The sequence below is a fragment of the Mixophyes fleayi genome, chromosome 7, assembly GCF_038048845.1.
Source record: "Mixophyes fleayi isolate aMixFle1 chromosome 7, aMixFle1.hap1, whole genome shotgun sequence".
Classification (NCBI taxonomy): domain Eukaryota; kingdom Metazoa; phylum Chordata; class Amphibia; order Anura; family Limnodynastidae; genus Mixophyes; species Mixophyes fleayi.
The window spans coordinates 152192511-152215023 of record NC_134408.1 but is presented as its reverse complement, the minus strand read 5'-3'; the positions used below and the strand labels follow the sequence as shown (position 1 = coordinate 152215023).

General features: G+C 43.3%; 1 protein-coding gene and 1 long non-coding RNA gene across 4 annotated transcripts in view; one reads left to right on the top strand and one right to left on the bottom strand.

The window, feature by feature from the left end:
- LOC142098379 (uncharacterized) overlaps window positions 1-10013 on the bottom strand; it is a 46816-nt gene extending 36803 nt beyond the window's left edge. Inside the window, exons 1-2 of the long non-coding RNA XR_012678333.1 lie at window positions 9821-10013; window positions 9003-9122 (exon numbers count right to left, since the gene is read on the bottom strand). This is a non-coding gene — a long non-coding RNA (uncharacterized LOC142098379). The remainder of the gene's footprint in view (window positions 1-9002; window positions 9123-9820) is intronic.
- The window catches only part of MYLK (myosin light chain kinase), a 148981-nt gene that overhangs the window by 121004 nt on the left and 5464 nt on the right, over window positions 1-22513 (top strand). For 2 of the 3 annotated variants that reach the window (XM_075181180.1, XM_075181181.1), the window contains exons 19-28: window positions 2926-2976; window positions 3898-4025; window positions 4545-4698; window positions 13012-13314; window positions 13812-13844; window positions 13971-14064; window positions 17166-17369; window positions 18056-18273; window positions 20648-20771; window positions 21728-21880. In XM_075181180.1, the coding sequence (XP_075037281.1) occupies window positions 2926-2976; window positions 3898-4025; window positions 4545-4698; window positions 13012-13314; window positions 13812-13844; window positions 13971-14064; window positions 17166-17369; window positions 18056-18273; window positions 20648-20771; window positions 21728-21880 (1462 nt within the window). The remainder of the gene's footprint in view (window positions 1-2925; window positions 2977-3897; window positions 4026-4544; window positions 4699-13011; window positions 13315-13811; window positions 13845-13970; window positions 14065-17165; window positions 17370-18055; window positions 18274-20647; window positions 20772-21727; window positions 21881-22513) is intronic. The other variant, XM_075181182.1, reaches the window with a different exon arrangement.

Genomic DNA, 22513 nt, shown 5'->3' with positions numbered 1-22513 from the left:
ACTCGTGTTTTATCTCCGGCACAATGGAAACTTGTGCTTGTATAAACAGCGCTGTGAATTACGCGTGGAGAGTACCTTAAACCAAGGAAGAATTCATCTTGTCGCAGCTACTGGAAAGGGTTCTGCTCTCGCCACGTAAAGCGCGTTCCACAGGCGGTATTATTCTTCTGGTGACACTTTGTATATTTAATGTCATCCCAGATCCTGAGCAGAGCAAATACTCCGAGGTTTCAGCACTTGACTTTTCTGCTGCTAAAATGGGTTCTCTCTGGACCCTGTTCGTGGCATCAGGAAACCATTTAATGCCCAAGAACACAAAGTGCTCCCTGATTGTAAATTACTTTCATCTTCCAAACTGAGACATGAAGTACAAAAATAGGGATTCTCGTCTAGAGGTTAATAAGATCAGTGCGTTTAAACCTGTGAGGTTTGTAGATTGTACTTGTAGTAACTCAGAAGGATGTAGTCTGTGTGCTGGTCACAGGTTTACCAGTATAAGGCTGGATGGAACCTCTCCAATCGCCGCACAACTCCGAGTTTATATAGAAAACTCACCTGAGTTACACAAATGTCCAATGTTTTATATTGTGTCTGTTTACTGACCCAGACATAATGACATTGTATGGCAGTCAGACTGGCATTGTGATCCGTATTAATGTTATTTCCCAATTAATAAAATCTGTGGAACTTTGTGGATAGAACACTTGTACATATCCTTAATCTCTGTTATTTCTCCTCTCTCATCGGGTACTTTCATAACAAAACAAATCTGTTTTCCAAGCTGAGAGCCAAGAACTATCCGCGGTGCAGACAATACTGAACAACTGCGGAGCTCATCATTTTCTGTCATTCCATAAATACTGTGTATCGTCCCCCTACGTTTGCTGATGTGGACGGTGCAGATGGGACCACAGAGGACCAGTGACAACTGCCCACTGTCTGTACAGAAACTTGCAGTCTCCCACAGTATTGTATTTACCAGAATGTAGGGCATGAAAGCAGAAAGTTTCCTGCTTACAATGCAACTACAAGTTTGAGGTTATGGTCCCTTTAAATAGTTGCTTAATGTTGGTCCCAGAGAGATCACGCAGGGCACAGACACAGAGTCACAGTCACAACCTCCAAGGAATTTAATTAAAACTGTTCCACAGGAACTGCCAGTTTTAAGGGTTAAACACAGCCAATAATAGAAAAAGTTATAAAGTGTTGTTCAAAAATATCTCGGTAATATATTTGGAGACATTTCTAAGCTGTTACCAGCGTCCGTTCCTGAACAAGATATCTGAATTCGGGACCAGTATGAGGCAATGTTCACCCTCAGCCAGCGAATTATAGATCTCATGGATACAGAAGTCACTTTTACCTCTGTATTGTAACCCATGTTGGCTGTTTTATATTAGGTTTCTTAAGTTGTATTTCTTGTCCATTGATGGTTTCTAGTTCTGTAGTTTTGCTGTTTTCTCCACTCGTTATAACTTCTCATAATCTCAGTAGGAATATTTTGGAATAAAAAAGCCACTTCTCTAAGAGGACACATATTAATTCATCATTTAGAGCTCTAAACTTTACGACCTTAGAGAAGCAGTTTAGGTGAAGAGTTTGCCAGAAGCAGGCACCGTATTCTTGTGGTTGTTACTTCAATGTGAAATATGAATATTATTCTTTTTCCTGGGCTGCCGCAGTCCCTGTGTATCTTCATCCGTCAGATAGAGATAAATAACCTGAACACATGATGATTAATCAGCGTTTTTTATTTAAAACTCCACATTGAGCATTACAAATCTTATTCCGTCAAATGTATTTTGACATCTTGAAGCCACTTAATATTCCTCTCTGACATTTCGTGTGATTTTCTAAATATGGCAGCTTGTCCTGGAAAAGACGGAATCTCATCCCTAAATATCTCAATGGGAACATGTCAAGGACCCACCTCTCAGAGCATTGCTAGGAGTTGCCGGGAAGCTGAAGTATTACATTGAATGGGAGTCTGACCTTTTATAGGAAGATAATCCTCATCTTTGAGCAGACTAAATGGATTGTGTTTATTAGAGCGTTCAAAGTTATTTAACTCCATGTACTAAGTAGAGTATACTGACATACAAATCATTGTGACCTCTCGGGGTCGCTTTCATGCCGGCTACGCCAAATGTTTATGAGCACCCGTCAATAAAGTCGCCTGATTTACAGCTTTAATTTTTTTCTTCCGATCTTGTACTACTTAAAAGTAAACTAGAAAAGGTAAATACTGCAGATTAATCCGACATGCTGTCTAGGCTGCTTTATGATTTCATAGTCATGGAGGAATTGTGATTTTTGGTGCAGAATTAATAGAATATTAACTTTGTCATTTTTTTTCATCCTCCTGCAAAACATTTTCCATTTATGTAAATGTATAAAGGTGTTTAGTAAGGGTGAGAACGGAGCAGGTGCTATTACTTTAGCTGTATGGTACCCAGTTAAAATGTAACTTTCAGTCTTGCTTTCATCTCTCGCTTATGTCAAAGTGATTTATCTTAAAGTGACGATGTCTAGTGAAGAACGGCATAGTGTGACTGCATGTGTGATGTCACACTCATAACCAGTGATTACATCACAGACTAATCCGCTTCATCTCTGCTTGTGATGTTACGGCTGCAGCGTCAATGCTCATTACAGCGTCATAGCGATGTGTAATGGAATCCTGACCTCAGCTGCTATTCTTCATCGCTACTAATTTCAAACCTCATCTTGTCTAATGAACTCATGTAACATCGTATCTGCTGCTCAGGACCATGAACCCTACATTGCATAGTTCCAGCATCCACTGTGCGCCCGGCCTGGGGGCAGCATAACATTGCCTGGCTTCTCTGCAGAATACAGAAACCTCTTTCCCTTCCCCTGGGATGTCCGTCAGCCTCGTAATAAGTCCTTGCACTTTCCTTCCAGATGGAGCCACCATTAAGAAGAAACCAGCTCCGAAGACCCCCCCTAAAGCAGGTAGAATGATTGACAGTTCCTCCTCCATATTGAGCGTACGTCGAGCTCACCTATCTTGTCCCTCCATCAGCAAAACCTTTTACCCTTCTGTCATTGTAATACCTGTGTATCAGCCAGCAATCCTGCGGAACGCTTTCTACAGGCTGCGTATAATCACTGCACTCACCGATACAGTATTTTATCTAATTATATTATGTTTTATCCTTATACTCTCACAGAGCAATGATCATTACAATATGTGTGACCTACGGCGGTTGCTTTACCTGGAAGTTTGAGTTGGATTAACAATTGGCCCTTAGACATGGTACATTGTCTGGGCCCTCGATACTGTATTTATTCTGTTACTCTGAAGGTGAATCGCATGTATGGGAACAAAAAGGTCACTGATCCCAATCTGTACCTCAGGGAGCCATCGGATGTCAAGCAGGACAATGACCGCATCCAACAGTGTATGTGGTCATCTTCTGTCCGCACTATTGTAGCTCTGCTACAATACATGTATGACCAGGAACCCGGCCGAGCGACCAGTGTACGACCAGCTTCAGTCACTCTCTAAATCTTATGTCCATATAAATAAATGATGATGATGATTATGTCATTTTGTTGTTTTTGCAGAAAGTAGATTTGAAAAACAAATCACACTGAGACCACAAAGAATTTTATATATATATAATATATGTTTTGTCCTATTGTGCTCACCTGCTATATCCAATTGTCTGTATGCACTTTGTACAGAGGCCAGGCCACCTGATGTTGTCTATGACACAATACACAGTAATCCAGGGTAGACGCTTTGGTAGACCAGCGCCTCATATTAATGACCTCTACTCTGTACACTGAATTCATGGCCCTGACTACAGCAGACACAAGATAACGGCATAAAATGGTTTTGTCTAAACCTTTTATTCTCTCCTCCTCCAGCATCTTCACCCCACATCCTCCAATTCCCAGAAGACATGAAGGTGCGAGCTGGGGAGACCGTTGTGCTTCTCTGTAAAGTGTCTGGGACACAACCCATCACCTGCATGTGGATGAAATTTAGGAAGGAGGTAATTTCATGGGTGGGATCTAATTCTGTGTGCGCCCTCCCCCCCCCCCCCCCCCTCACCTCAGGCGATGCGCCCCCGTTCCTTCTTACGTAAGCAGATGGGAGAGCGGAGGGCTGAGACGAGGCTGATAAATTGTCTGATCCAAAACAAATACATATTTCATTTTTAGAATAATTGTGCTTTGAATGCCAGTCCCTACATTATTGCTAACTACACTCATAATTCTCTTCTGTTTCCTTAATGGCAGGCGTGGGAGGGGGTTGCGTTACTGTGCCTTGTAGCCTCTAGTGCAGGCTTGGCTAACGTGTGGCACTCCAGGTGTTGTGAAACTACAAGTCCCAGCATACCCTTCCAGCAATAAGCTGCTTTATATTGCCAAAGCATGCTGGGGCTTGTAGTTTCACAACGCCTGGAGTGCCACAGGTTAGCCAAGCCTGGTCTAGGGTGTCTCATAGGCGTATCCGGGCGGATAGGGTGATGTCGGAGGGTATCTGACTATTTTTCTCTTTCTACTGACAGATCAAAGTGAGTGAATTCATCACGGTGGAGAGCACTGAGGACACCAGCAAACTGACCATCTCATCGGCGCGGCAGGAGCACTGCGGCTGCTACACGTTCGTGGTGGAGAACAAACATGGCTCCAAGCAAGCGCAGGTCAACCTGACTGTGTTTGGTAAGTGTGAAATAAATACATAAATAGCTGCAAGTTGGGATCATTTTATCTGTGCTGTATACAGTGTATAATACTGTAGATATCCGCTGGAGTACGAGTACTGACCACTAACACTACAATACAAGAGATACTAATAGCATTTACAGACGTATGTAGCTCAACAGAACTGCAGATATTTCAGGTATATAGAAAGTTGTGATCATGGGGGGAGATGTTTTCCTGCGAGCTGCGGACTTCCTGGCAGTAATCCCAACGAAGGACAGAGCAGCCTCACCCCAGCCTGAAATGGTCAATAACCGAGAAACAGATCTCGCATGTTCATACAATGTGAAATAGCGTCAAGTTCCATCAAGGTTTGGAAATATATATATATATATATAATTAGTTTGGTGGCTCCATACGTTGCATTATAGTCTGTTTTCTCAGTTCCGTTTCTCCGTCTTACAGATTGTCACAGCCTCTATAACACAGAATTATCGGCACATATAAATGTGCTACTTGCCTTAAAATGTTTCCTGTTTTTTCTATAAACGCAGGACAATGTGGCTACATGTAATACCGGCCTCAGTATCTGTAGATTGCTCGCTGTTTATAGGTAACGCAGCGCAGGTCAGCGGGCAGCTGGAGTATATGTAGCCTTATAAATAGTTGAGTCCCCACTTTCAAATAAACTTTTATGAACTGCTTGACCTTTCTGTTATTATTAGTATTAACATTTATTTATACAATGGCAGCAGACTCCGCAGCGTTTTACGGTTGGGAACAGACACAGCAAACAGACAGTGGGGTAAGAGGATCCTGCCCAGAAGCTTACAATCTAAACGTAACCCCAAATTATACCTAACTTTTCTCCAAATCATGAGGCCTAAACCTAAGCCAAGTCACAGTCTTCCATCCACCCCTCGCCCTGAGAGATCCATCAGAAGATTGCTGATACTTATCTTGGGGGCTAGCAGCAGTTAGTGGTCCATGGAATGACAGACATTGGTTGTGTCCTTCTCCTAAAGCATTGTGGGTAATATGCACTGTACAGAAGCTGAGTCCATCAATTAGCCCCCAGCTTTGCCCTATAATAACAGGAGTGACCCGCAGAGACATTTCCCCACCTGCCCTCAGCGGTCATCAATCCCCCAATAGTTTGTGAACATGCAGGAAGACTCGCACACCGTCTGCTGGAAACTAATTACACTGAAAATTAGTCACCCGGATTTGTAAGAGACCCTTTATCTCTGGACAGGGGGTAACACCGGGACACCCCGGGGGGATTCACACAGAGCTTTTGTCTTTTCCATGTCCGTCCACCCACTCCGAGAGATTTAATGATCTTTAAACGTCTTCAGCTCTGGCAGCAACTTTCCTCCTGGATCATTTGTAAACGCCGTCAGGAACCCCCGGTGACCGCGGTAATATTATATAGGGTGAATTCCCCGAGAGCCAGAGACAGGATCAGCTTTGTTTGTTTTTTAGTTATTTATAACCCGTCGTCTGCATCGCTGTCACCTTTTCATCATTTGTTTTAGGAGTAGAACTCCCCAGCGCCTTGTGTTTAATTGAATTAAAGGAGTTAAAGGAGAAAAGGAAATACATATATATGTCGCTCATCTTTTCATTTACAAAAGCCCTGTAGTAGGATTTAAAGAGAAATAGAACCTGTGTTTAAAGATCATTACACTGTAACAATCTCCCTCGTTCTATCAGACTGTCCCCTGCCTGTAAAGCTTCACTAATGGGCACAGGTTTCCACTGGATATACCCCTTGTACCTAGTAGCTGTGCTGAGCTGTAGTCTTATTTGTTACTGTATTGTAGTGTTATACTCTGTACTGTCCTGTTGGTTGACCTCAGTACGGCGCTGCGGACCTCATGTAACACTCTGTAAATAAAGGTTATTAATAATAAAAGTAATCATTATATACGGCCTCATTAATCTGCTGATTTACAAACATTAACATGATCTCCGCAGAGTTGTAATAATCGTCTATACTCTACAATTGGACAATACGCCCAGTGGTCAAATTATCATAAATAATTTGTAGACTGTGTAATTAGTCTGGGGGGAGGGGGGTATGAATCCTAGAGGATCTCCCATGGTTGGACCCCATTGTACTGCTAGAAAGAAGGGGAACACAGTAACTGAACTGTTACTACTTTGGTGCTAAACATTCTGGGAACCAATTTCAACTCTTCTCACCCTTCAGGTCATAATTTTTGGATAAAACCCTATTTTGTTTATATATATTTTCAAAAACTGACATTTGAGTGTCATAAGCGAAATACCTAAATTGCAAAAATTCCCTCCAGCCAAATTCCGATGGGATTGTCTTCCAAGGACCGTTTTATTTATATCTTTGTTTTATGTTTCATCCAGTTGTGTAAATTACCGTCATTTTGCAAGCTGCATATTTCCAGAGATACCCGAGACAAATTCAGTCCGTGACATGTTCTGTAAAATTTGGATGCGATTCTCAGTGGCCTGGGCCAAGAGTGCTTTGGTATGAAGCAATGTTTATTAACTAACGTGGTGCTGGTTTCTTTTAATCTGCTGGTGGGTCCAAGTGTCCCGAAATACTGAACAATCAGAGCAGATATCTCTACTGGGAGAGAGACGGATTCCAGCAGGGACAAAACTGTGTCTTTAAGTGCAGACATCTTGGTTATAGTGAAATGTGTGAACTTTTAATTACCCTGTATGAGAGCAGGTTTCAGAGTACAATATCTGGGCAATATGTGTATTTGTTACGTTATGTTTTTAATATGAAGTGTTTTAGCAGAGTTGCTCTTTAATGGTTATATTTATGGGATTGAACAATATTCACCATCCCACATAAATAGCCTGGATCTCACCCGTCCGGATGGCGTTTGCACCGATACAAATAATTACACACTGGTCCGACACAGAGGACTGGAATATATCTCTCCTCTACTCCTCTGGCTTTGTAGTTTCACTACTTACAGCCGCCCCCATGTTGGTGTGAGTCTGCACTCACACTCCAAGTGATCGCCATCCTACTCACTAGGCGTAGGTGCAGTAAAATATCAGCCATTGCCTCCAACAGAACAGCTCCCCCAGTGGCCAAATTATTATGGGAGACTAAAGAAAGCTTCTGCTCTATCACGCTGGAGTTTGCCATGAAATAAATAAAGTTTGTGTATAGTTCTCTACTTTGTGCCAGTCCGGGGTGGCCCCTGGATTTAAGAACATATATCGCTATTAATAGACGTGTTTCAGTGACATTTTTACAGAATACTTTACCCCTTATTCCCATTAGAAGAATAACACAAGATCCGACCCCCATTATCTGAGACCTGGACAAAGGACAAGTCCTTTTGCATAGTGGAAATGGCTAATTGTCCCTCTGTACAGGAAGGAGTGGCCCTAAATATGCCCCCTCTCCAACTCCCTTACAACGAACGCCCGCACTCTGCCCAACGTCATCTATATCCACAAACCCATGCAGTTTCTATCTAACCGAAGAGCACATGCACAAATGGAGGCACAGGAGGAATTTGACCTGTGCCTCGGCTGGTTCTGAAACCGCAATCTATTAGATTTATAAGGTGGCAGTAAGACTATGGGGGAGATTCAGTTGCAGACGATGTGGCACCTCTATGGGGTGCGTGTAGAAATGAGAGGAGATCCCGGCCACAACATCAGCGCGAGGTGTCTCCATGGACGTTCCGGAGACACCTCGCGCCGAATTGAATCTGCCCTTATGAGTAAGAGGGACTGTAGATCCTTGTCACAGTCTGGGAACGGTGTATCTGGCGAGGGCAAGAGGCTCGGCCATCATTTATTATTATTTATATACCGCTGACCATATTACACAGCGCTGTACGGATGATATGGAATCACATCAGTCCCTGCCCCATTGGAGTTTACAATTTATATTATCTAACACACACAGGGTGCATATAGTACGAAGCCAATTAACCCACCTGCATGTCACCCAGAGAAACCTCATGCAAACGCAAACTGCACACAGGGGCATATTCAATTCCGATTCTACCGCGGAAAATGCGCAGTACTGCCGGTAATACGGTAGCGCAATAACGCAAATTTTCGTACGCAGCCCTGTGGGCTGCGAACGAAAATCCACGTTATTGCGGTACCGCGGATTAGGTTCGCGGCCGTTCCGGCGCGATCCCGCGGATCGGAATTGAATATGCCCCACAGATTGGGCCCTGGTTGGAATCAAACTTATGACCCCAGTGCTGAGAGAGAGAGAGAGAGCACTACTAACCACTGTGCCACCCTGCCGCTCAAACATCCAGTGCTCGCGCCTACTTCATAATACGTCATTTTACCTTCCAGTGATTTCAGGGTGGGATTCACCAGGAAGAGCAGAGGGTCCTTGTCTAGGTGAATCTTACAATATGACGTTTGCCTCCGCAGAGGGCTGTAATCTGGTGGTTTGAGGTTCGAGTCTGATGGAAATAAAGTAAATGGAACCAGTCAGCCATTAACAGCAGAAATTGTGCAATCTGTGTTCTTAACAATCCACCTGTTAACAGCTCCATGAAATGCCCCCTCCCCAGACCCCGGTTCCCCTGCGGCCCCCTGTAGAGGGAAGTGCGTTTTGTCTTGTGAGAGCCCCAGACCCGTCTGCATTAATGCACCGTGCGCTTGTGACCTTTTATGGTTTTGCTTTCTCTCCCACTGCTGAATTTTAAATTGAGATGTTGCCAGTGCCGAGGACTCCGTCCAAACTGGCTCCAGACACGCATGAAATAGCTGTTGTGGCTGCACAATAGAGATATACATTCAGTATGTTGTGTACACATCTCTGCAGTCTGCAATCTAACAGGATACTAATAGTATAACAGAGCCTGCGATACGATGCCAGCTGCTGTCCGCATAGAGTGCACTTAACGTTATATGGGGAATTTAATCTGCAAAAATATAAACACATAAAGTACATCAGGAAAGTGGATTGGGGGACAGCCAGGAGGAAACCAAACCGTCCTGAACTTCCCGCAGATCTTTCATTTTGAAAAGTTGTTATTATGAGATATTTTATGATAAGATTATCATTAGAGTCTAAAGTCTCCGGAGAGAATGACCCAATTCTAGGTTTCCAGCGGGAACACTAGCAGTTAGGAAACATTTGCTATAAAGCACTTACATGTAGTCGTTGTATCCCTTGGATTTTGCGGCTGAGGTCAGAGCGGGTGGGTTTGGAAACGGACGGACTCTTGCACTTCATCTGACAGATTATTTATGTCATTATTACTTGGATCCGTGGATGTTTTCTGGCTACAGACATGTAAACAGTTCGAGGAAATAGATTGCCAGCTCTGCGCGATGCTTACATTGTTTCTGACTGAGACTGAACAGGGAACATCGCAGAAATCGCACAGTCATCCGTACAGAGTATGAATCCGGCCAAGCAGCCAAATTCCTCTCCAAAATGGAAATGTTTTCCTGCCAGGATGAATTCCTCTGCTTGGCCAATTTACTCCGCTTAACGAGATTATCAGCGGTTTAGCCCAAAAATGTATTTACAATCTCAGCGTCCCCCCTGCCGTGTGATCCTAAATGTCCCTCTTCTCATCAGAACAGAAATGTGGCGCATAGAAATAATAGGATACAAATAAGTACAAATTGAGGAGAAGCCATTTATAGGATTGTTAACTAAACAGACCACGTACAAGTAATATAACAAGCTCTTGGTTATGGGGGCATCAAAGATAATATATATATTCTGTTACAGTACAATAATGTACACAGGCAGCTGCAGGTTTTCCCTTTTCCTGGTATAAACATTTGGTTTATTCAGGGAAGGATTTTAGTCCTCACTGGATGATATAGAAACATTTCCCCATGTCATGTATCACATGACAACATGAACACTCAGTTCCTGGTTGTAGAACTCTCTGCATCCAGCTCTATGGTGTATGGGGGCACCTGATAAAACTTGTGGTGGAGAGAGTCAAACAACCCCTCTATACCCACCCTCATACCTCTTTATGTCCACCCTCCTACAACATTATATCCGGCCTCCTAAGACTTTATAAACAGCCTTCCTACCATTTATATCCACCCACTTAATACTTTATACACAGCTCTCCTACTACTTCATACCCATTCTCCCCCCACTGTATGTGCACCCTCCCCCCACTGTTTGTGCACCCTCCCCCCACTGTATGTGCACCCTCTTCTCACTATATGTGCACCCTCTTCTCACTATATGTGCACCCTCCTCCCCACTATATGTGCACCCTCCACCCACTGTATGTGCACCCTCCCCCCCACTGTATGTGCACCCCCCCCCACTGTATGTGCACCCTCCCCCCCACTATATGTGCACCCTCCCCCCACTGTATGTGCACCCTCCCCCCACTGTATGTGCACCCTCCCCCCCACTATATGTGCACCCCCCCCACTGTATGTGCACCCCCCCCACTATATGTGCACCCTCCCCCCACTGTATGTGCACCCCCCCCACTGTATGTGCACCCTCCCCCACTGTATGTGCACCCTCCCCCCACTGTATGTGCACCCTCCCCCCCACTATATGTGCACCCCCCCCACTGTATGTGCACCCCCCCCCCCCACTATATGTGCACCCCCCCCCACTGTATGTGCACCCCCCCCCACTATATGTGCACCCTCCCCCCACTGTATGTGCACCCTCCCCCCCACTATATGTGCACCCCCCCCACTGTATGTGCACCCTCCCCCCCCACTATATGTGCACCCTCCCCCCACTGTATGTGCACCCTCCTCCCACTTCATACTTATTCTCATACCACTTTATGTCCACCTTCCTCCCACTTTATTTCTACCCCGCATCCACCCCTGTCGGACAGTACAGAACTCTGGCGCTGACCTTGGCGTCACGTAAGATCGTTTGTGGGATTTCAGTTTTGTGGTCAGTGAATGTGGCGCTGTGTAAGATAACCGGCTGATGCTAGTACTCATGGGGACTTCTATTCAGGAACAAATGGATCATTTTAAACATCTGGAGTAGAAGAACGTTGTAGAGTTTACTGTGATCACAGTTTGTGGCAGTAAGTAGTGAACCCTCCCCAACAGACTCTACCACACACTAGAGGAACTTGTCTCTTGATGGAGTACACTTACTGATGACGTTCCTGCCCCCAGTAATATGATCCCCCTGTCAGATCTACCATACAATCCTAAAAAGTCCAATCAGACCCCCAGCGAGCTGGAGAAAAATGATCTCTGAGTTAATCCTCACTGGATGAAAAAGACCAGGGATTGTTAATATGTCACGTATGTTACTGCACACTGACATGTGCGTGGAAATACACAGATATGGCGTGTTTAACCCGTGTAATTTATAGACCCCCTGCTGGGATCCGCAGGGAAACATTCTGAACATTTCATATGTGACTTTTCTAACACTGGATAATTTTGGGCATAATTCTGGGTGCCTCTTGGGATGCCCACGTTACCCCTCAGTATGTTGTAAGGGGTGTCCCACTGCTAATACTATATATACCCTAAACAGTCTTCTTTTACATGTGTAAGAAATTATTTGCAGGATTTGAGCAAATTTTAAGAACTGCAGATCTTTAGAAAGCAAAAAAATCAATTTTGATATTCTCTGCAAAATATAACACTGTGTCGTGTCTGTTCATTGCAATATTTTGCAGATTGATTTTTGCAGACAGTATGAGATTCTGAATGGTAAAAGTTTGTCTTGCTACATTCAGTTCCCGTTAGAATGAAAATGGACGTTATAATGTTCTGTTCCTGCCTCATACACGTTTCCCTTGTATAGAAATAGCTGATCTGTCATCTCGCCCTCATTACTCTCAGTGATTGCTGGGGAGAGAGGTTCCCACGAATCTGCTATACGGGAATCCCTCTAATGCCGGGAAGGTGGAGATGATTATCTGATAGTCACACGCTATTCAGAGATGTCTCCTTCTATTAGTCACTCCTGATACAAAAGAGGAAGCGTCTCTAAATTGCTCTGCGTTATAATGTAACACTAAAGGCTGATCCATCTTCGTATGCAGCGTGGAGGTTAATTACGTTTAAAAAAAACACAAGCAACTTGTACACACGTCCACCTGTATTAAAATACAAGCGAATCTCAACATCTGTTTCCATTAGAATCTGGGTTAAAGATGAAACACCCTGCAGGATAGACACATGCATATGGAAAGTCCCATCAGAACGCATGCACCAAAAAAGTTTTCTCAGACAACTTTACAACTCTTAATACTATATCATATATATATATATTTTACATGAAATACGTAAGATGAGTTCTTAAGGTGTGCAATACATAAATTTAATTTTTAGAAGATGTGTTACCCTGAGTCCAACCGATTCTTGTAGATAAACCGGACCCTCCGGCCGGACAGCCCTGTGCCTCGGAGATGAAGGGTTCTGCCCTCACCTTGTCGTGGTATGGCCCAACCTATGACGGAGGCAGCGTGGTAGAGTCCTACATGGTGGAGATCTGGGACTCTGTAGACAAGATATGGTCTGATCTGACGCAATGTAGAAGTACTTCCTATAACGTGGAGAATTTACTACACGACCGAGAGTACAAATTCCGTGTACGAGCCACCAGCGTGTATGGAACCAGCGAGCCGAGCCAGGAGTCCGAACACGCGGCCTACAAAGAGAAGATTGAAGGTAAAAAATACTTGTCGAAGTATCGTAGTACATAATATAATGTATCAAGGTCTGTAGCAGAGTATTCCGTGTAAATAAAAGTCCCTGATCAGAAATAATGATCACGGCCTGTATGGAAGTAACTATGGGGGTAAATGGTTATTGGCAAGGTTGGGTCGTACAATTGAACAGCCAGCAGGTATCACCAGTAACTGTGATAGTTAAAGGGAATATTTGGCATGTGATCCCTCCTGAAAATTTGGGACATTTTAGACAATCCAATTGATATATTGAAAACCAATGGATTTATTTCAGCAAAATGTACTTTCTAATTAACCATGTTTACTAGCGATATATTTCTCCATTGACTTATACATCTAGATACATGCTTGGCCTCTAGTATGTGTATATTATGTGTTACTCTGTATCCGTGCTCCTTTGTGTTGAGTATGATGAGATTCCTGGATCTCTCTCAGCCTGTACAATACTTCATAATATCCATATTCTCATTTCCGTAGAACCTAAAGATGAAGTCGAAGTCTCAGATGATGGTGAGTTTTAGAACGTTACTATTATATTTTTCGAGCAGTCCTTGTTTATATTAGTTCCTGTTTCACAGTTTACATGTTCCAGCTAAATCAGTGTCTGATCTTCATGTGAATGTTTGTGTCTTGCAGAGGACAAGGACACTGAGCCGGAATATAGGAACGTGGTTCTCAACACCACCCAGAAAGTGGCTGAATTTTACGACGTGGAGGAGCGTCTGGGAACGTGAGTACATATTACTGTGTCCTCCTGGGATTGTGCCCCTTATGTCACGTAGCTGATTTATAGTTCCCGAGTTTACACAACTTGTAATACATAAACATTTGGGAGTGTGTGAAGCTGCCAAAAACCTCCCAGCGCCCATTACTGAGCTCTCATTGATCTCGTCTCACGCACTATATTCCATCAATAAACCCAAAGAACAGGGAATCTGCTGGGTTCTTGCATATTAAATGGGGAGCCCATATTTTGTTCTTTTTAAATGTTATCCCCCATTGATAATAAGATGATTTGCATTGAAGTGCTGTGATGCTTTTCTGAAGATGAGAATATCTCTTAGTGAGCCGGAGATTTCAGCCGACATTTATCAATTCAGTGTGAAAAGATAAAAGTCTGAGCTCTGACAACTCCAATCATTACAAGAACGAGCAGCCTCCGGTTCTTTAAATAGGAACAAAACCTATAAAACATATTTAATGACTTGCGTCATTGGAGAGACGGCAGCCTGGCTAGACATGCTGGGACCTGTAGTCCCTCGCCGGGCGGAGAGCAGCAGAATGCCTGCTTCTGTGGTAGAAGGTGAATTTTACCACTTTGTATCTGTGGTTTCTTGGAAGATAATTTGTACGTTGCTCAGTAGATAATGAAATCACCTACTGGTATCCCAGAATGAACCTTTTAGCAGAATGCATCTCACCGCAGATTTATGTTCATATAAATATTATATCAGTCTCACATTTAACAAAACAGAACAGAAAATGTCTATATAATAAATCTTCTTTCACTATGAATGGGACTCAACTGTAAACTACCAGTCAGTGCGGATTACCATTGTAAACTGCTGACACTTCTTTACTTATAACCAGGAAACACGTACATACAGTTCTGTGTCAGATGTACTGATGGAAACATCCCGTGTAATGTGCGCTGGAAATACCGGAGCCCGGTCTTTAAACCGCTAGAAAATAATAACAATGTAGACTTTATACACACTATGATCGCTTATTGCGCAGTGTGCTTTACACAACATTGTTTACAAAAAAAAAAGTATTTTTTTTTCTCATATACATGTATCAGGATGTTATTAGTGTCTACTTTGAATAAAATACATTGTTACAGTTGCTCCTGATTACAAACACATGTTCTAGCTGTATACACAGCCGTTATCACTAGTAATCAGCACTTACACCCGCCCTGTAGCTGGTGCAAGTTATACGACAGAGAAACACGTACCTGAGAGATGCCCGTAGCTTGGATCGGATGCTGCTGGGTGCGCTGGAGCTTGGCACATCCTTACTGTACATTGTTACGTACATACGCCCCTTTCCTTCTCCGTTCCGCCCCTGAAATCATAGGCTGTAGTAATGTCCTGTGCACTAAAAGATGAATTGGATGTTGCTGTATTCTCTGGCATATCATCATCATCACCATTTATTTATATAGCGCCACTGATTCTGCAGCGCTGTACAGAGAACTCATTCACATCAGTCCCTGCCCCATTGCAGCTTACAGTTTAAATTCCCTAAAACACACAGACAGACATACTAGGGTCAGTTTGATAGCAGCCAAATAACCTACTAGTATGTTTTGGAGGGTGGGAGGAAACGGGAGCACCCGGAGGAAACCCACGCAAACACGGCCGGTTCTGGACATGTGCAGTGATTTTACAGCACAAATCGGCATTTAGGTTCCTTAATGTATCAGACCCACCATTATTACTCCATATTGATATATATATATATATTAGTATCAATGGTGTGTGCCTCTCCTTTAATATGAAATATGAGCCATAGGGGGGAATTCAGTTCAGCACCAGGTCTTATAAGAGCCTTGCACGATGCGTCTTGCACCTCTGTAAAATCAGTGATGTCTTAGGGTACCTTAATACCCAAAGGTTCGCCCAGCCGTAACCTCACCTAACACTGAACTGAATCCCTCCCATAGATTGTAATGAATAGTGCTCCTTGTCCGGTTCTTCAGAGGGAACCCTGATCCCTCTCTGTGAACCCCTCAGACCGCCTATCTATCACTACAAAATAATGGAATGCTCAACGGTGGCTCGAAATCACCTAAAAAAAAGTAAAAAATTCAGTTTAATGCCCCTATATATTTAAGCAAAGGGGAAGCAGAAGCTTGAATCTACTGTGCAGGGTTGTACTGAACAGCAGATCCGCCATGCAGTTCCTCAGGGTGCAGACCTCATTATGTTATAGCTTTGTAGTCTACAAAATGATATTAATTTACAATACAGGCCTCTGATAGAGACGTACTTGACGGAACAGGCGGAGAGCTCTCCGTGTGCAGTCACTGGATGATCCGCGGCTCTCTCTCTGTAATAACATTTCAGTCCTCGCATCCGGTTCTCGTTCTGCTCCCGGTGTTGTTCCCATTAGAGGAACAGTTATTATGAAGGAATCACTGTTTAATAATAGCTTCTAGCAGATTACGGGAATGAAGCTGAACTTTCAGTTCCCACCACTTGTGTCTCTCCCTGTGGCACATTCTGTATTTAAAGTCTCCCATATGTGCGGGCAGAGTCTTGTGCCAGCTCAGAACTTTCACCGTCTCACCAGGATTCCGATTGGAACTAAACCAAATAGATGACATTGTTATAAAGGACAAATGATGGCAGAATGTCTGACAAGTATCAGCATGCTGATACTTGTAGTTCCACAACAGCTGGAAAGCCGCAGACTGCCTAAGCATACATTGCCAAATATACTTAGAATACAGAGGGACTTTCAGAGAAATATGGCAGCGTTCAGTGATTACACTGACTCTAAACAAGAAGATTTATATTTACGTTCTTGCTGTGAGAATTAAACCTCATCTTTCTTTTGTATATATTAAGCTGTTGAGAGCACTTGAATTAGCACATATACAATTTCATCCATCACCTCATCATTAACGTAACATATAAATCTAAGATTCCTTTTATCCTTGTTGCCGAATCTTTGTCCATCACGTGCTGAGATCTGGGGGCTGCAATTCTATATCCAACTCTGTCTTTGTCTCTACATCTAGTAGAATCGTTCCATGAATTCCAGAATCCGAGCAGCATCTTGTGTTCCGTCTCCGATTGCCATGAAATGTTCTCACTCTTCTAGGGGGAAATTCGGACAAGTGTTCCGACTCGTCGACAAGAAAACTAAGAAGGTGTGGGCAGGAAAATTCTTCAAAGCCTATTCTGCCAAGGACAAGGAGAGCATCAGGCAGGAAATCGACATCATGAACTGTCTGCATCACCCCAAACTTGTCCAGTGCGTGGACGCCTTCGAGTCTAAGAGTGACATGGTGATGGTTCTAGAGCTGTAAGTGAGCGGTAACATGTCTGTAGGTCAGCGTGTAACATGTCTGTAGGTCAGCGTGTAACATGTCTGTAGGTCAGCGTGTAACATGTCTGTAGGTCAGCGTGTAACATGTCTGTAGGTCAGCGTGTAACATGTTCGGTGTATGAAGACTGGTGCATTATAAAAAGGTACTGTAAACCATAGCATCCAATCAGGTTCTCTGGATGATACCGGTTACAGGACCTTTTTTCATATGCACCAATTTACATATATATCCCACAATGTATATGAAAATACTTTAGCTAAGACAGATATTAATTGCATAAGATATAAGTTAATAAATGATGTATAAAACCAAGTTAGGGAAACTGTGCAGACTGATTCCCAATGTACGTTTCACGCACAGCAGCAGATTGTCAGCTGATCGTCTTTCCCCATACACTGTACATCCGTGTTCTCACTAAGTATAAGGGTCATATAGGCCACTGTGGTGTCAGACAAACTAATCTGATTTATATTTATGAACTGAAATCTGCCGACCTGGACGTCTCTCACCCTGCAGGGTGTAGGGTTGTGCACGTCTTATAACGTTATGTTGCTTGATCAGTGCCCCTTGGCGGCTGCCCGAGTCAATGTGGGTGATGCCAACCAGATTGTCCGTCGTCTTCTGTGCTCTGTGTCTGATGACGGTGGGTTACGTTCCGCAGGGTTTCGGGAGGAGAACTGTTCGAGAGGATCATTGATGAGGATTTTGAGTTGACGGAAAGAGAAGTCATTAAGTACATGAAGCAGATATCGGAAGGCGTGGAGTTTATCCACAAGCAGCAGATTGTCCACCTGGATCTAAAACCAGAGAACATCATGTGCGTCAACAAGACCGGGACCAAAATAAAACTCATCGACTTTGGCCTGGCCAGGAGACTAGGTGAGTGGACGTCTGTCTGTCTGTATGGTGTTACAGCAAGCGTGTCACACGTATGTATCAGAGAACACGTGCGGATATGTTCTACATTATGTGTTATTATTATATATTATTATACTTATATTATTATTATTCTATATTATACTTATTATTATACTATATTATTAAACTTATATTATTATTCTGTTATTATTCTTATTATTCTATATTATTATACTTATTATTAGTAGTATTGATATAATTACTGGCACCGTTGATGTTTATTATTGTCCTCATCATCCACCAGTTGACAGTATGTGGCAGCTGCAGTTTATACGGTAACTCTTTAGTATTTGCAGAACTCCTACATCTGTAATGTGTATAATAACCTGTGTGATCAGTTGAGTTACATTGTTATATGTGATCTGATCATGTAGATCTGCAGCTCAACAAAATGTCCCAATTCTCATTCTTCACCTACACATGACATTTACAACCACGGGGAGCAATGTAATAGACATCTGTGGATCAGACTGTACTGACCCCCGGGCACTGCATCGTTGTGTGATTGGACAATCTGCGGCAGCCGTCCGTCAGCTGCGTTCAGTGATCTGAATTTACTTTCAGCTTGTGAGAAGTCTTCTTTATGCAGAACTTTTCAACTCTGGGGTCTCGGGACACTCGTAGCTCTATTCGTTGGGCAGACGTGGGGGAGTTACTGTAAAACTATTATTTTTAGGCAGATACCCCTTTAATTCAACCTCACAGCATTTACAATATTATAATATCCATGTGTTTGTATTCACTTCCTCCAGAATTGTATGCGAGTATAGGGGGGCTTCCTCCGGTACTGTCCCTGTCAGTATAGGGGGGCTTCCTCCGGTACTGTCCCTGTCAGTATAGGGGGGCTTCCTCCGGTACTGTCCCTGTCAGTATAGGGGGGCTTCCTCCGGTACTGTCCCTGTCAGTATAGGGGGGCTTCCTCCGGTACTGTCCCTGTCAGTATAGGGGGGCTTCCTCCGGTACTGTCCCTATCAGTATAGGGGGGCTTCCTCCGGTACTGTCCCTGTCAGTGTAGGGGGGCTTCCTCCGGTACTGTCCCTGTCAGTATAGGGGGGCTTCCTCCGGTACTGTCCCTGTCAGTATAGGGGGCTTCCTCCGGTACTGTGTGTACCTAATCTCAGGGGAGTGGGCTCCTGCACTGCACCTTCTCTGCCTCTAATTCATATATTAAATGGGTTCATAACTTTAGCCTTTATAGGCCATAAACACCCCCTCACAGCCACATAAGCTCAGTATAATGTAAGCAGAGATCCCATCTTCCTGCAGGGACAGATCAGCTCACTGACCCCGTCCCGTCTGCTCTTTGCTGCTCATTAGGGCTGTTATTATGGTTGGAAATTCTTCCTTAAGTGATGGGATTTCATTTCTGCCCTTTTTTGGTCTGGTTAATGGCTCAAGTAAACTTCATGTCAGATAAACTGGCGGCGAGTTTCCTCTTTAACTCTTCATAGGTTTATATTTTCATGACATTAGTGGTGGTAGCTACGTCCAGAACCAGAGAATTACCTCTGGTTAGATATCACCCTACAGTGTGGGGTGAGATAGCGGGAGCTGTAATAATATAACGGCAGTAAGATCGTTACTACGTTTGTCATCTTGTGCTTGTTATATATATATATTTTATATGATGTGACTGTGTCGTTTATTTCTGTGGTTATCAGGTCGCTGACAGGGCATGCTGGGACTTGTAGTTTCACAACACCTGGAGAACCACAGGTTGACCCGGCCTGCTCTAGACCATAAAAAACTCCCAGCGTACCATAGTAGCAAAGTTCGGGGAGGTGTTTGTGATAGTTTAATAGTTTATAGAATTCTGGGACTTATAGTTCTATGGCTGGCTATCCAAAAATGTTACATTTAACTGGAGGTGTGCATGTGTGTGTGTATGTGCGTGTCTGTATGTTTCTGTGTGTGTGTGTGTGTGTGTGTGTATGTGCGTGTCTGTATGTTTCTGTGTGTGTGTGTGTGTGTATGTATGTGCGTGTCTGTATGTTTCTGTGTGTGTGTGTATGTGCGTGTGTGTGTGTGTGTGTGTCTGTATGTTTCTGTGTGTGTGTGCATGTGTGTATGTGCGTGTATCTGTATGTTTCTGTATGTGCGTGCGTGCATGTGTGTGTGTGTGCGTGCGTGCATGTGTGTATGTTTCTGTGTGTGTGTGTGCGTGTATCTGTATGTTTCTGTATGTGCGTGCGTGCGTGCGTGCATGTGTGTGTGTGTGCGTGCGTGCATGTGCATGTGTGTATGTTTCTGTGTGTGTGTGCGTGTATCTGTATGTTTCTGTGTGTGAGCACATGTGATGGTTCTCGGTGATTATAACCCTGCTTTCGTATTGCAGAGAATACACCAAATCTAAAAGTTCTATTTGGAACCCCTGAATTTGTGGCCCCTGAAGTGATTAACTATGAGCCCATTGGGTACGCCACTGACATGTGGAGCATCGGAGTCATCTGCTACATTCTGTAAGTTACAATGTTTCTGTCCTGCTGGCGTGTATCATGTTCTTCCCTACGTGATCCCCGCACTCTCCACACTCTGTCCAGCAAATCGTGTGACCTATGTGCGCCAGCGGGGGCGGGGGGCAGTTACTGCCCCGCGGGTAGATCTCCTGCCCTCGGCTGCTGTTACAGAGTTTACTTTTACATTCCAAACAAGAAATTGTTTCCACTATCTGTCAGAACGGATCCTGTCCCATTACTGCTTTACATGGTGGTTAGGACGGCAGCGAGGGACAGGCAGCCGGGCAGCCGAGATCCATGGAACAGGGCAGAACATTTATAGCACAAGGAGAGATGTCCTGTATGATACAGAAATGTACAATGTTTCCTGGATTAAGTGACAGAAGCTGATTCTATGTATGGTGCCACCAAACGTACAGGATGCACCAGTGTGAAATGATCTTGTCATTAATTAATAAACTCTAAATTAAACTGTTGTGGAACTGTCATGAGAAAACCTTTAAAATATTTGTGTTGATTATTTAGAAAAGAATTTGGAACAAAACAGCTCTAGATAAGGCTGCTTCCAGAATTCACGCAGCAAAGTCTTATGCAAATAATGTGCTGTCATGTTTCGGTGTAATGTTTAAGAGAAGGAAAATTCACATTTAATTACCAAACTATTTCTACACCAATTAAAACAACAATTTAAGATTAGTTTACAGACATTCCCATGGGGATACATTGTATCCTGTAGTCTGCTCTGTGTTGTTAGACGCTGCCCTCTTGTGGCTTGTGGAAGTGTAATGTAAATATTTGTACTATAATATATAATACACTCCACCATCACTTATATGTGCTCTCATTTTACAAGTAAAAGTGTTTGAGCAACGAAAGAGGGAAAAAAATTAAATAAAACAGTCAGCACATTCTGGCTGATTATGTTCAATAAAGGGCAATTTAGTGTGTTTCTCTTTTAGGGTGAGTGGTCTTTCTCCTTTTATGGGTGATAACGATAATGAGACATTGGCCAACGTTACCTCTGCTACCTGGGACTTCGACGATGAAGCCTTTGATGAGATATCGGAGGATGCAAAGAATTTGATCAGCAGTCTACTAAAGAAAGACATGAAGTAATTAATATTTTATTTTAGATGTTGTCTGCTTCAAAAGAACAATTAAAAGGAAATATCTTGAAATTATAGTGAAATTATAGGGTAATGTGTCACTTACATAGCGTGGAGGCACCACCAATATGAATGAGAACCAATTGAATTTGTTCCTAGTTAATGATAGGCTGCATTTGAATATTGGTTAAGCCCTAAAAGAAAGGGCTGACTCTGCTGTGTGACGGATCCACTAATTATGTCTGAGAAATATTGGATAGAACCTTTTCCTAGTTGGTTTTGCTAACAATTGAAATGTTCCAGCACTTTACGTATTCCTGGGGATCTATCAGAGGTATCACTCAATCACGGGATTGCTCAAGTCACATGATGCCTCTGGTATATCCCCAGACACCTTTATTATTAACACCACTGATAGCAGCCTCCCGCTAGGAGGCTCAGTAAGATCAGAAGCGTTTGTTTGGGGAAGATGCGGTTTAAAAAAAAAAAAGGATATTGGGAATGTATTTCACTCTGTGTATAGATATTAAAAGTCACATTTTCATGGTGGTTGAGCAGTAATAGTTGTAACAGTAAGTTACACCCTGTGCGCGGCTTTAGTTGGATTAGTTGCCTAAATAATGCAGGACGTGTTGTTAT